General features: G+C 45.9%; 2 protein-coding genes across 26 annotated transcripts in view; one reads left to right on the forward strand and one right to left on the reverse strand.

Moving 5' to 3' along the window:
- JAK1 (Janus kinase 1) overlaps positions 1-8,233 on the forward strand; it is a 143,199-nt gene extending 134,966 nt beyond the window's left edge. For all 17 annotated transcript variants that reach the window (XM_070592042.1, XM_070592033.1, XM_070592043.1 and 14 more), the window contains 8 exons: positions 647-797; positions 920-1,014; positions 2,115-2,307; positions 3,004-3,128; positions 3,488-3,660; positions 5,267-5,384; positions 5,974-6,084; positions 6,830-8,233. In XM_070592042.1, the coding sequence (XP_070448143.1) occupies positions 647-797; positions 920-1,014; positions 2,115-2,307; positions 3,004-3,128; positions 3,488-3,660; positions 5,267-5,384; positions 5,974-6,084; positions 6,830-6,925 (1,062 nt within the window). In that variant the 3' untranslated portion in view covers positions 6,926-8,233. The remainder of the gene's footprint in view (positions 1-646; positions 798-919; positions 1,015-2,114; positions 2,308-3,003; positions 3,129-3,487; positions 3,661-5,266; positions 5,385-5,973; positions 6,085-6,829) is intronic.
- The window catches only part of RAVER2 (ribonucleoprotein, PTB binding 2), a 93,668-nt gene continuing 88,246 nt past the window's right edge, over positions 8,230-13,651 (reverse strand). For 8 of the 9 annotated variants that reach the window (XR_011532394.1, XM_070592057.1, XM_070592051.1 and 5 more), the window contains one exon: positions 8,230-10,476. Coding sequence is in view for 7 of the 9 variants with exons in the window: in XM_070592057.1 (XP_070448158.1) it covers positions 10,330-10,476 (147 nt within the window). In the remaining 2 variants the exon portion in view is untranslated. The remainder of the gene's footprint in view (positions 10,477-13,651) is intronic. The other variant, XR_011532393.1, reaches the window with a different exon arrangement.

Below are 13,651 nucleotides of genomic sequence, written 5' to 3' on the forward strand. Positions count from 1 at the left end.
TGGTCACTCCTGACCAGTATTTCACACTTTCCATACCATCTTCCTAGTCTGTATCTTCTTTAAGCAAAATTGGGACCATGCTAGATATAAGTGTATATGCTGTGTTCTTTTCATTTAATATTGTACTTTCTTATGCATTGAAATAAGTCTTACAATTTTTAGAAATTTAGTGTGAGTTGTTTCGTTAAACTCTAATTTAACTAATTTTATGTTTGCCATATAGGTTGTTTGAAAATCCGTAATGTTCTGATTCTGCAGGGAGTATCTTTAAACATAAGTCTTTGTTTATATCTGATTTATTTCTGAGTCAGTCAATAATTGGAATTAATGAGTCAGAGAGTTTGGAGAATCTCAAGATTTTTACACATATTGCCAAATTGCATTCCAGAAAGGCCGCACTGGCTTTCCTGGAATATGGCTTGTTTGGACTGGGGTGCACTGCTGCCCTCCTCGAATTCAGATTATTTTAGTATCACTGGCATCTCCCCAGGCTGGAAGAAGGCAACAGTAACACACATGTTTATGAAATCTTCCTCTGGGCAGAGCTGTTGGGAATTAACAGGTCAGAAGTACTCCCTCTGACCTGGGGCCAAAAGACTTCTGGGTGGTTCCTTCAGTTTTTCCCATGTGGTCCTCTTCTTTACAGAAAGAGAGGTTCTATGAAAGCCGGTGCAGGCCAGTGACACCATCTTGTAAGGAGCTGGCTGACCTGATGACCCGCTGCATGAACTATGACCCTAATCAGAGGCCCTTCTTCCGAGCCATCATGAGAGACATCAATAAGCTGGAGGAGCAGAGTAAGACGCTGCGTAACCGGGATCAGCCAGCGCCCTGGAGAGCCACTCGGGGGGCCAGGGATAACGAGGAGCCCGTGTGCAGCACTCACTTGTTCTTAACCGTCCCTTCTTTCTTCTGTTAGATCCAGACATTGTTTCAGAAAGAAAGCCAGCAGCTGAAGTGGATCCCACACATTTTGAAAAGCGGTTCTTAAAAAGGATCCGTGACTTGGGAGAGGCAAGTTACCCCCAGGTCCCCTGCTGACCCAGCACCTCTGCATGTAAAGCTGCTCTCTGCTCTCTTGTTCCGGGTCCTGGCTCATAAGAGAAAGGATCTTACTGTGTTCTCTTCGGGCCATTTGTACTGCGGGAGAGTGTGTCTTTCTGCATCTGACCCTCGCACAGGAGCAGCGTGCATACACCTGCCTGCACATGTGGCTGTGTGCATGCAGGACGCCGGTTAGCTCCCTCCAGAAGCTCAGTTTCTCTCTAAGGGGCAGGAGAGAATGTAAGGCAGAGATCTAGGGGGATCGGTATAGATTTGGTGGGAGTAAAAGGACCCCGCCTCTGACTTGCCTGGGCGTGTGTTCCTGTGAGGCTGCTCAAATGAGGAATGGATGTCCTAGACAGAAGGCCAAAATAAAACGTCAGCTTTTCCTTTGGCCTTCAAATGAGTTTCCTAACAGGTAATGTGACTAGAAAAGCTACTGGGATTTGTGTCCTTATGCAGATTTTCTGTAGTTCTGCTACGTGAACACCGATGGTGTCTGGCTTGAGCATCAGCCATGCACCAGGCTGCGTGTGAGGCGTTTTACAGGCCCGGCATCCTTGGTTCCCCACCACATCCCGAGCGTACGACTAGCGAGGGCACTGAGCACCTGCACAGCCAGCTCGGAAGATGTGGTGGGCCAACCTCACCATCAAACGGCCTAGCGGGGATCGAATCCCACGTCTTCTAAAGACTCCTCACACAGTGCTCTTTGAAGCCACATCATGGTACCTGCCCTGTGGGCCCAGGGCTGTCAGAGAGCACTGCAGGTGCCCTCCATGATCAGAAAGCCTTCCTTCCTTTTGGGTTACATTTTCGTAGAGACTGGGATTGATGAGTCGGTTCAGCAGTCTCCTGAAACTTTCCTTCTCGTGGCTCAGTATCAGAGCGTACAGCGGCTGTGTGAGCCGAGAGGAGGGGGCTGTGCTGAGGACAGAGAGGCCAGGGAGGCGCCTGCTGCCTGCAGCGTCAGGCCCTCGGGAGGAGCACGAGGAGCAAGCCTCAGCTTCTGTGCCCCTGCTGGCCCAGGCTGGGGCTCTCTGATCAAGCACATGCGTCTGTCCCTCCAGGGCCACTTTGGCAAGGTCGAGCTCTGCAGGTATGACCCTGAGGGCGACAATACTGGGGAGCAGGTGGCTGTCAAATCCCTGAAGCCTGAGAGTGGAGGTAACCACATAGCTGATCTGAAGAAAGAGATCGAGATCCTAAGGAACCTCTACCATGAAAACATTGTGAAGTACAAAGGCATCTGCACAGAAGACGGTATGTGTGCAGAGTGGGCTTGGTTTGAAGACTGTCGGGGCTCATCAGGCCAGTGCTGAGCAGGCAGTGCCCTCGCCTTTTCTGGGCCACCTGAATGCGCTGGCCGGCAGCCCCCACGCGCTCTGGGCTGCATGGTCATGTGGACTGTCAAATCCCTGAGCGGCTGCGGAGCTCCCAGGGAAGCCGCCCAGCCTGCCCTGCTCCCCAGCCGGGGATGCTTCCAGCATTGCCTCTCCATGCTGTCCGCGTACCCGCACTGGGCACTGGACGGCTCCCACACAGTATGTGCACTTCGGGCACTCAGGTCAGATGAACGTGATGGCCGCTCCTCCCCTGGCCCTGTTCTCACCCAGCACTAGCCGGATCTAGTTGTCTAAATCAAGGTGGCAAGTAATATGCACTGATAAGTGTATCATTTTTACAAGCCAGTACAGTACTCACATATTGTACTTTAAAATTGGTAGTGAAATGCTAAGGCTCCTAATTTTTAAAAATCACCATTTGGCTGGTGCGTTAGTATCCCTGTTTGCCGCTGAGGACCCCCAGGTTTTGGTGCTTCAGAGGGTGAGGAACTTGCCTGGGATGCCGCGGTGGTCCTGTGGTCAGGTCTGGTCCCCTCTCCGGGTCCTGTGCCCTTGACTCCCACACGCCCTTCCGGGCAGCCTCTTACTGATGGGTGCTTTTTTCTCTAAACAGGAGGAAATGGTATTAAGCTCATCATGGAATTTCTGCCTTCCGGAAGCCTTAAGGAATATCTTCCAAAGAATAAAAACAAAATTAACCTCAAACAGCAGTTAAAATACGCCGTTCAGATTTGTAAGGTAAAAAAAAAAAAGGACGTTAAAGATTAAAAAGCAGGCACTCTGTCTAGGTGACTGGTGCGTACAGGCTGCACGCGGGAAGGCTGCCAGTGATTGTGCTGAGTTGGTTTTGCTCTGCACGATCTGGATGAAAAGTCAGCCTTCACCAGGAAAGTGAACTGATTTGTTAATATGGCTGATTTAATGTGTATTCCTTTGAATCAGTTTGGTCTTACTATTCTTACATAAAAGTAAAGACCAAGGAAAAAAGCCAGTGATATGCGAATGAGGTGCCATTTGTACGTTTTGTCAGGAAGTGACACGAGACGTGGTCCGCGCTCACATTCGCCGTGTGCTCGGCGTCTGCTTCTCTCCCGCAGGGCATGGACTATCTGGGTTCTCAGCAGTACGTTCACCGCGACTTAGCAGCAAGAAATGTCCTCGTTGAGAGTGAGCACCAAGTGAAAATCGGAGACTTCGGTTTAACCAAAGCCATCGAGAGGGATAAAGAGTACTACACGGTCAAGGATGATCGGGACAGCCCTGTGTTCTGGTAAGTGAATCAGAGGTAGACGGCCTCAGTGCTTCCCAGCGTTCATACTGTTTTGAGAGCCTTTTCCAGCTATGTTAACATCTCTCATTCCTCCTGCATGAGTCAAGATTAGAAAGCACTTAGAACATTTGGAATTGATTGATTTTTGCCTTCAAGAAACACATTTTAGGCTGTTTCACTGAAAGCAACCCGCATGGAAATGCCTGAGCTTCTTGTGACACCATCTTCCAAGGAATGGAGAGATGCAACCAGCGCAGCATCTCCAGCTTCCCGGGAGAGGGCATTCATCTGGCACGGCCCTTAAAACTGTCAGCAGCGGGAGCAGTCACACCCAGGCAGAGGAAGCCTGGAGGGCGCGTGGGAGGAGGGGCAGGCAGGAAGTAGACACTGAACAGATGCAGGGAGATGCTGGACAGAGCAGAGCAAGATCCCTGGGAGACTTGGCCATCTTCTCCTGAGTCAGCAGAGCATCTGGTTAGAAGTCCGTACCCTCCTTTGACCCCTCTCAGCCTGGAGCACTGTCCAGGGGAGAAGCTGCGTAAGTCTCTGCTCCACCCCCCTAAAACTGTCAGCACCTCTGAGCTGCACCCTCCCTAGATGCGACATAGGTCTCTCCCACCCGTGGAGCCTGAGCCCTCATTTACTCGTTAACCAAGTATGTATCAGGCCCTCCTTTGTGCCAGGTTCTAGACACGTGATGGCGAACAAACAGACTGAGTTTAGAGTTTAATGGGTGTGGCAGCCAATTTCGTGGTAACATAAGTGTAGAAAGGTTCAGGTTGGTTTTCTGGAAGTCCTGACTGTTAAGATAAAACCTTCAAAGATTCATGGGGGCTGGAAAGATGGTTAGTAGAAGGCATGTGTGCCTAACACGAGTGAGACGAGAGCAGTGGATTTCGAGGCGCTGAAGGCAGCTCGGTGTGGCTGGATCACGGAGCACGCGGTCTGGGGGCTGCCAAGGCAGAGCAATGGGAGCTGAGTTATGGACGTGAGACTCCATCCCAAGCCCGGAGGCCTTTGTGGGGTGTGAGGATGGGGCCTGTTGCTTTAGCAAGGTCACTGTGGAATGGTGAGAAGCAAGATTGGAGCAAGGGCGTCTGATTCAGCCAGAGCCGGTGATGATGTGCGCTAGGACAGTGGGCAGGATAGTGACAGTGGCGTTTGAGAGAAGTGAGCAGGCTTGAAAAGTATTTAGGAAACTGGATACAAGGACGCCCCAGTTTCTGGCTTGGGCAGTTGGGGATCATTCACCCACACAGCTGACATTGGAAGAGGACTGGGCAGTGAGGTCACTGCTGACTCGCGCTGAGCTCGCAGGCGATTAAAGCTGCGTCTGTTGTCATACGCCTCCTCCTCCCCGTGGGGAACACTCGCCCTGTGAAACGAAGAGTGCCAACTTGTCTCACTGTCATTTTGGAGCAAATACGTGCTACTGAGAGCCTGTAAAGGATGGTGTTCTGTATGTCACATGTGCACCGCAGCAGCGTATGTGATCTGTAGAGAATACACACACGTCATAGAACATTACATTTTTCTGAGCTGCTCTGTAGTGTTTGTTGGACTATCCTTCCCAGGAAATGAAATTTCACGCTCCTCTTTCTTTCAGGTATGCTCCAGAATGTTTGATTCAGTGTAAATTTTACATTGCCTCTGACGTCTGGTCTTTTGGAGTGACTCTGCACGAGCTGCTCACCTACTGCGACTCGGACTCCAGTCCCATGGCGGTGTGTCTCACTTGTCTTCATTTGAACCCATCACCCAGTTAAAATGTGTCGGTCCCCCTGCTTTGTAGGTTTCCTTCTGTTTAGTTCTTAAATGGAACCCAATCAGTCTTATCATGCAAAGCAAAGATGTTACTTTTCCATTTAACTTGGCTTATCACCTGACAGTTATTTGTGGCTCTCTCAAGTCGTGGTTTCACAAAGAGTCCGAAGTTCTATAAGGTGACCCTGACTGTCAAGGATCTTGTCTATGTGAGGAGCCCAGGGACAGTTTCCTGAGAGGATGTGCGAGTTCAGTGAGGCATCTTTGGGTAGGGGCTGGTCTGAGCCTCGTGCACTCCTAAAAGGGATCGTTTCACTGCGACACGCTCCGTGACCAGGGGAGGGAGTGGCTGGTAGAGTCTGAGACATTGAGTAGTCTGATCATTGAGAGCAAATAAGGATTTTGGACTTTCATTTAAAGTTACTAAGGAGAAAAGCCTTTTTATTGCTATTTTAATTTCTAGTTAATTCTAGAAATTTCACCTTAATCTATCTGGTGTTTATAAATATGTGCAAAGTAAAACATTTTGTTTGGTTTTGTTTTACGTAGTTGTTCCTGAAAATGATAGGCCCCACTCATGGCCAGATGACAGTGACGAGGCTTGTGAACACACTGAAAGAGGGGAAGCGCCTGCCTTGTCCACCCCACTGTCCAGATGAGGTATTTACAGGCCACTTCACAGTAACAGAATAACACTTTTTATTATGTTTTCATGGCTTGGGTTATCCGGCCAGACACTAGGGGTGGGAGGAAGAGGAGAAAACTCCTTTTTAAAACAGTTTGCTGAAGCTGTATTTGAGATAAGATGTCTGAGAACTCACCTCAGGGCAGTTGATGGCCGTAGGTGATGGTCAAAGCAAGGATTCCTTCGAAAGCAGGCTCACCACAGTGAGCACCCAAAGGACACGTCTGGTGCCACCTCATTGTGACAGACACGTATAATTGTATTTCTGTGTGTAAGTTTATCACACTCGTCAACAGCATTTGTGACATCTGTTCAGCTTTCTGTATCTAAAGAGAATGGAGCCTTTAAGTGTTGAGACTATTTAAGACTTACTGAAGAGCACGCGTCAGAGAGCGAAGCATCCAGCGGGGAAACTGAGTCTAAACCGAGCTGAAACTTTACCCCTGAACTGGCTGGCTCATGGCAATTAATGACCTGGATTTTGGGGAAGATCAGTTAACCCATGAGTTTCTCAAGTGTTAAAATATTATTTAGGAACTATAGTTGTGTCACACTTTCTGTATTTTAAATTACTCAAATACTCTTATTTCCCAGTCTTACTTATTAAGGAAGGTCATTTACATTCCAAAATCATTTTCTGACTCTTGATGTTTCTGTAATTTAAAAGCTCCCAAATCTGACAACATTTTTACTATTGTTGGTTCTTCCTTCTTTTTCCAGGTTTATCAGCTTATGAGAAAATGCTGGGAGTTCCAGCCATCCAGTCGCACCACCTTTCAGAACCTTATTGAGGGCTTTGAAGCGCTTTTAAAATAAGCACGAGTAACGTCTGAATCCCACCGCGTGTCAAGTCCTCCTCCCCCGACAAATACCCAAACCGTTTAAAACATTTTTTCTTTAATGGGAACGTTTGTATTCTGTCTAAAAGATACTCGGGTACGTATCCATGTACAGGCACACTGTGGTGCTCAATATGTGTAAGTACTTCCTCTTTAAATTTGGCACCAGTAACAGTGACAAATAATGACAACCCAGTATAGCAAGCACTCCTCCTTTGGGAAAGAATCTCTCTCCATTTCATTTGGCTGGTTGACCATCACAGCTGTGTATCAGCATTTCAAAATGAGGAGCTGACCCAAGTATGGTCCCAAGGTGATTGCTGTCTCTCCGCTGCTAGTTGAGCTGAAACATTTTTCTGGCACATAAGGATTGACGGACTTAGCCAGTACTCTAACAGGCCCTCAAATTTCAATATCTATACAGCGACAGACCCAGCATTCTTGAAATATTAGATACCAGTTAGTGTGGTAGTGTTTCTCTACAAAGATGAGTGTGTTCCTGTCACCAGTAGGACTTAAACTTTGAGTTGTTTCTCCAGTGGCTTAGCTCCTGCCCCCTTGGGTGACCAGTGGTACCCATTTTTGAGAAAATTGGTCATACCCAGGGTGACAGCTGTGGAGCAGATACTTTGCTGCATGATGTTAATTCTTGAGAACTCAGCCTATGCCCTTGCTTTCCTAAACAGTATACCTTGAATCAGAAGTGATTCCTAGAACCTGGATGCTATCATACATGCTTTTAAGAACTGTCAGTGTATAGCCTTTGATAACTAACTCTATACCACTTGGGGCAAGCTGTTCCAGCATTGGTTTTGGATGCTGTATGCAACCAAATCAGAATACATACCACATCCATTGCACTGTTCTTTCTTAGTTTCAGTACTTACCATCCATCTACAAGATTTTGACCATCACCCGATCGCACAAAACTTGAAAAAGACCCAGCTTAGAGGCAACATGGAGTTCAGGATCCACTAGACAGTTTTCACTCTGCTTGGAGGTAGCTGGGTAATCAAAAATAGCTAATCTCTGATTCAATGTGAACCATAAGATCTTTAAGCCCAAGAGTCTGAAAAACTTTGTTAATGCTGTCTAGCATTTGTTTGTTGATGTCATTACTTTGAGCCTGAAAAAGTTCTGGATTGATTCAGTGGCAACAATAAACTCGCCATTTAAATTTGTTCAATAACCCTCCATCACCAAGGTATCTGTCTGTGTCGAACCTGTGGCCACTCTATATGCACTTTGTTTACTCTTTATACAAATAAATATGCTAGAGACTTCACATGCATATGCCTTTTAATATTAAGATTTCATTTTCAAAGCATTTCAAACAATTCATTTACATAGAAAAATAACAGTATGGACTTTTGGGGGGTGTCGGTAGTGGTCCTGTTTGATTTGGATGTATCTGTTGCGTCCAGTGGTAAGGGGCACAGGGCAGTATGGACGGCAGAGCCACGTGTACTGTGGTCCAAAGTACCTTTTCGTTCTTTCAGCCTCTTCCTGCTTTCATGTGGCAGCTCTGATTTAAAAGTCACCAGCTTCCCTTTCTTCTGTTTGTACTGTCACGGAGGTGTGACTAAGCACTGAAGAGGCTCAATGCAACAGGAGAGTGGGAAGGGGAAGTAGAGAGCAGGGTGGATCCATTATGCATCTGCTGGGTCATAGCCGATCCCGGTCAGTTAACTTATAGGTAGTACACTCCTTAGAAATTATCTTAGTTCAACTGCCTAGCTGTCATCTTCCAACAGAAGTTAACATATGCAATAAATTAGACCAAGTAAAATTCTTTCTTTACAAATCATATGAGTACCAATTTTAAACTTCCTAATTAAAACAGGATAGATAGATACCCTATGTCATAGGCAAAAATAATAAGTCCCTAAGTTACAAGTTATTTAATGATCTGATTTCAAAAAGACTAGGATCATCGGGACCCCTAAATTCCACATCATCAATTACAGTCTCCTCATAACAAGGAACAAGCTTAGAAATTTCTAGGTGGCACAGGGTGTCTCATGCATTTAATACCAAGGTCTTGAGGAGACGGTGATCTCAGAAGTTATCTGCAATAAACACAATTCTTTCAGAAGTAAGTTGGGTTAAACGGCTGCTCGTTTTTCAGCCGAACTCACTACAAAAGGATAAGAGACAAAGCAGAGAGTGAGGTATCGCTTATTAGCGCAAAACACTTAGAAATACCGTTCCTCCAGAAGACACGCTCAGCAGGCTGGTGCTGACCGCGTCACTGCACTGTGCAGTGGGGCTGGGTGCTCACCGCGGGCCCGCTTCCAGTCCTTAGGGTGCACTAGGGGAGGAGACACGCAAGCCCATGTTCCTTGCCTCAGAAGTCTGCTGCAAAAGTTAAAGGTCCTTCTTTAGGTGAAGTAAAACGATTAGGGAATTAGTGCTATTAGATGAGCGTTGGCAAACTTTCTCTATAAAAGGCTAGATGGTAAATATTTCAGGCTTTGCCATCTGTCACAGCTACTCATCTCTGCCATCGTAGCACGAAATAGCCCTAGACGGTATGTAAATGAACGAGCACGGTGGTGTTCCAATAAAACTTTATGTACGGACACTGAAATCTGAATTTCATATAATTTTTAAATCATAAATTTTCTTTTTTCCTCCAACCATTTAAAAATGTAAACATCACTCTTAGCTTGCAGACAGTACAGAAACAGGTGGAGGATTGAATTTGACCCCAGGGTGTAGTTTGCCAATCCCTTAATTAGATCACCAAAGCTGCTTTTCTTAAAATACCTTGTGTTTTTCACAAAAGGTATAAATGGTAAATGTATTAAAAGTAAAGCGTCTGTCGTGGCGTCTGCCTGGGCCCTCGCGATCACTCTGTGTTTGAGTTTTATGTTGCGTGGCTGGGGTGGCGGTCACAATGCAGTCTGCATGTAGGACATCCAGCACTCTCGCAGTTCTAGGAAAAGGTCTGAAAATCTGTAAATGAGATTACTTCTAGGGAAAGTAAGTCGAAATGCACGTTGGCTTTTAAGAAACTCATTCTACTAAGGCTCAGGAAACAAGACTGTTTCCCGTTTATTGCTTCAAACTTTTATATATGGTGTCAAAATTATTCCCAGTCCTAAAACAAGAAATATTATTAATTTCTCCAATGGACCGTAGGTTAATATCACATTGATTAAGATGCATCTAATTCTAGTGGAAAACGTCCTCACTTGATATTTCTTCTTATTGCTACTCATTTCTTATTTGGCAATTCTGCCTGCTGCACAACAGTTCCTTCTGGGAAATTAGAAACCCGTATTTAAAGGATATGGCTAGTCTGAATGTCGTTAAGGCAGCGAAGACCAGCAGAGATTCTGCAGAGAACCTTCTGAGGTTGTAAGGAGAGAACGTAACTCAGTACACTCGCTTCTTTTTTAAGTAGGTTTCCATGTAATACACTCCTGTGCCCTGAGAATGCTGGTCGACAAACTCCACTGAGCCACCTTCTGGGGAAGAGATGAGATACGATGAGCCTCGCTTTTCATTTCTCAAAGATGACACCTGTGAGAAAAAGAAATCACAACTAATACTACAATCGAAATTAAAACTGGTTTATTCATTAAACATGTTTACAAGAAAAGGTGTTCTGTAAAAACAGAACAGCAAGATAAATAACCAAGTCATCCAAAAATTACACAAATTCCTTTGTTAAAACAAATTAGATTTTTTTTAAAATTTCTATATCAGAATCACTTGTGGAACTTTTACAAAATACAAACCAGCTTCGAGTATTCTCTCTCCCCCGATGTGTTGGGGAAAGTAAAAAAAAAAAAAAAAGATTCTAGTTGCTTCTGCTGTTTGCAAATAGTTAACCCCCACTGAATCAGAATATCAGTACCGGATGTCAGTGTTCCTCTGAGGGAGGAGAGTGACAAAGAAACTGAGCTGCGTATCAAATGAGATGTCAGATCTGTCTAGTAAAAGAAGCAAGAAAGTAATAGGTATAAAAATTGACAAATGATGTCTCTGAAAATAATAATACATTCTAGAGACTAATGTGAACTCAAACTTTAATCTACAGGATAAGCACCTGGAAACCATGTTAAAATACAGATTTTCAGGTACTTTTCCAGAGATTCTGATCTGGAAGTATTTATTAGAATGGCCAAAATGGTCCTCATAAGTAGTCACAGTAATCAATATAGTGAATCAGAATGTGTAGCACAACCCCATGATTTCCTAATCCCTTAGTTTTAGCTTTTACAAATATGATATGTGCCAAGCTTGCTGAAGCAAAATTATATAACTTAATATACAAGACTGTAGAAATGACTCATAAGGAAAGCTTCCAGCAATGCAGAAGAGCCTTCTCACATTACAATTAAAATTACAATTGATTTTGAACCAACAGTGGTCACAGTTTTAAAAATGGGGGTCAGGGCCAGGCCTGTGGCTTAGTGGATAAGTTTAGCATACTTTGCTTTGGCAGCCTGGGTTTGTGGGTTCGGTCCCTGGGTGTAGACCTACACCACTCATCAGCCATGCTGTGGTGGTGACCCACATACAAAGTAGAGGAAGACTGGCACAGACGTTAGCTCAGGGTGCATCTTTCTCAAGCAAGTAAAGAGGAAGATTGGCAACAGATGCTAGCTGAGGGTGAATCTTCCTCAGCAAAAAATAAATAAAAATACTGATCAACTTCAGAGGGAAAGATGAGTCTGTCACAACTCCTGGTGGATAAAGTAGCTCTCAATCATCCATGTTAAGAGGGATTAAGGAGGAGTCAACCAAGATGGCGACCTGGGAGGCTCCTGAGCTCCCCTCCTCCCATGAGCGCACCAAATGTACAGCTACATATGGAGCAATTCCCACTGGAAGAGATCTGGAAACTAGCTGAGTGACTCCAACACATTGGACAAATGAGAAAATACCCACGTCAAGACAGATAGGAAAGGCTGAGACACGCTTGCCATAAACTCAACCCCTGGCACAGCACCATTAAATCGTGATGGAATGGCCAACTTCTAGCTTCTCCCTGAAGAGTGAAGGGTGTAGACTCCACATCTAGTACCCCAACTTCTAGGACTCCCACTGGAGGGACAGGCTCCCCCAACACCTAGCTCTGAAAGCCAGTGTGGCTTGCATCCATGAAGCCCACAAGACTAGCACGCAAACAAGCCCCCTTTTTTTTTGCAGGGAAAGATTCACCCTGACCTAACATCTGTTGCCAATCTTCCTCTTTTTTTTGTTTTTCGTCCTCCCCAAAGCCCCTGTGTGTGGTTGTATATCCTGGCTGTAAGTCATTCAAGTTCTTCAGTGTGAGCCATTACCACAGCATAACAGCTGACAGACCAGTGGTGTAGTTCCACGACTGAGAAGAAAACCCAGGCAGCTGAAGTGGTGAGCACTGAACTTTAACCACTAGACCATCAGGGCTGCTCCAAACAAGCTATTCTTTTTTAATTTTTTTCCAGTGAGCAAGATTGGCCCTGAGCAAACATCTGTTGCCACTCTTCCTCTTTTTGCTTGAGGAAGACTGAGCTAACATCTGTGCCAATCGCCCTCTATTTTGTTTGTGGGACACCGCCACAGCATGGCTTGATGAGTCACCATGTAGGTCCATGACCGGGATCTGAACGCACAGACCCCCGGGCCACCAAAGCGGAGCGCATGAACTTAACCACTACACCACTGGGCCAGCCCCCAAACAAGGTATTGTTTTGGGTGCATGAGCGCTCACTGCAGCTATCTTCTCGGGAACAGGCAAGTTCCCTCACCCTCAGTCCTTCTCTGAAAGAGGTTGTCTGCATGCTTTAAAAGCTGCTGCCTGAGGGCCAGGCTTCTAATCTAGCGGGCCCCAGGGGCTGGCTGTGATCTCCCCCAGAAACCTGGGAAGCTGGAGGACCTCCCACCTTCTTCCAACCCACTCCAAGTCACTAGTATCTCCCTAGAAGAAGCTTGTACACACGCTTGTGCCCCAGCTTCTGTGGCTGCCACTCAAGAGATGGCCACCTGCTTGCTTGATTCTGATACAATGGGGCTTGCATTCATGAGTCCCACAGGACTGTAGCCAACAAGAATTTCTTAATGGGTGCAGGGGCACCCTCCCTCCCCCTGCCTGCCTTGGCTACACACCCAGGCCCAGCCCAATGGAACAGGCAGAAATGCCCATCTCTGTTTCTCCCTGGAAGGAGTCGAAGTGCACACTTGCCCAGCTCTGCCTGAGGGTCCAGGTTCTCAGCAGCCTGCATCTGGATGCTGACTGCTGTTCTCCCCTTTGGAAAACTGATGGGTCTTAGCACAGCCTCAACTACTGGGAGCCACTAAAAACAAAGGAGGAGGCTTGGACAATCACAGAAGTTTGAGAGGCAGCTAGGTGCTCAAGCAGAGCTGATCGACAAGGTTCATCTCCTACATGAGTCCATTCTGTGAAGACAGGGAAAAGTGGCTATTTTATCTAACATGCAGAAACCAATACAGAGTCATGGAAAAAGAAGAAATAGAGGGTTACATTCCAGGGGGAAAAAAAGGATAAATATACAGAAGTAGATCTTAGGGAAACAGAGATAAGTGATTCACCTGATAGAGATAATGGTCGAAAAGATGCTCATGGAGGTCAGGTAAGTAATCCATGAGCAAAGTAAGAATTTCCACAGAGACAGAAAATATTTTTAAAGTATCAAACAGAAATCACAGAGCTGAAGAATACAATCACTGAACTCAGTTTCACTGGAAG

The sequence above is a fragment of the Equus przewalskii genome, chromosome 24 (assembly GCF_037783145.1).
Source record: "Equus przewalskii isolate Varuska chromosome 24, EquPr2, whole genome shotgun sequence".
NCBI lineage: Eukaryota > Metazoa > Chordata > Mammalia > Perissodactyla > Equidae > Equus > Equus przewalskii.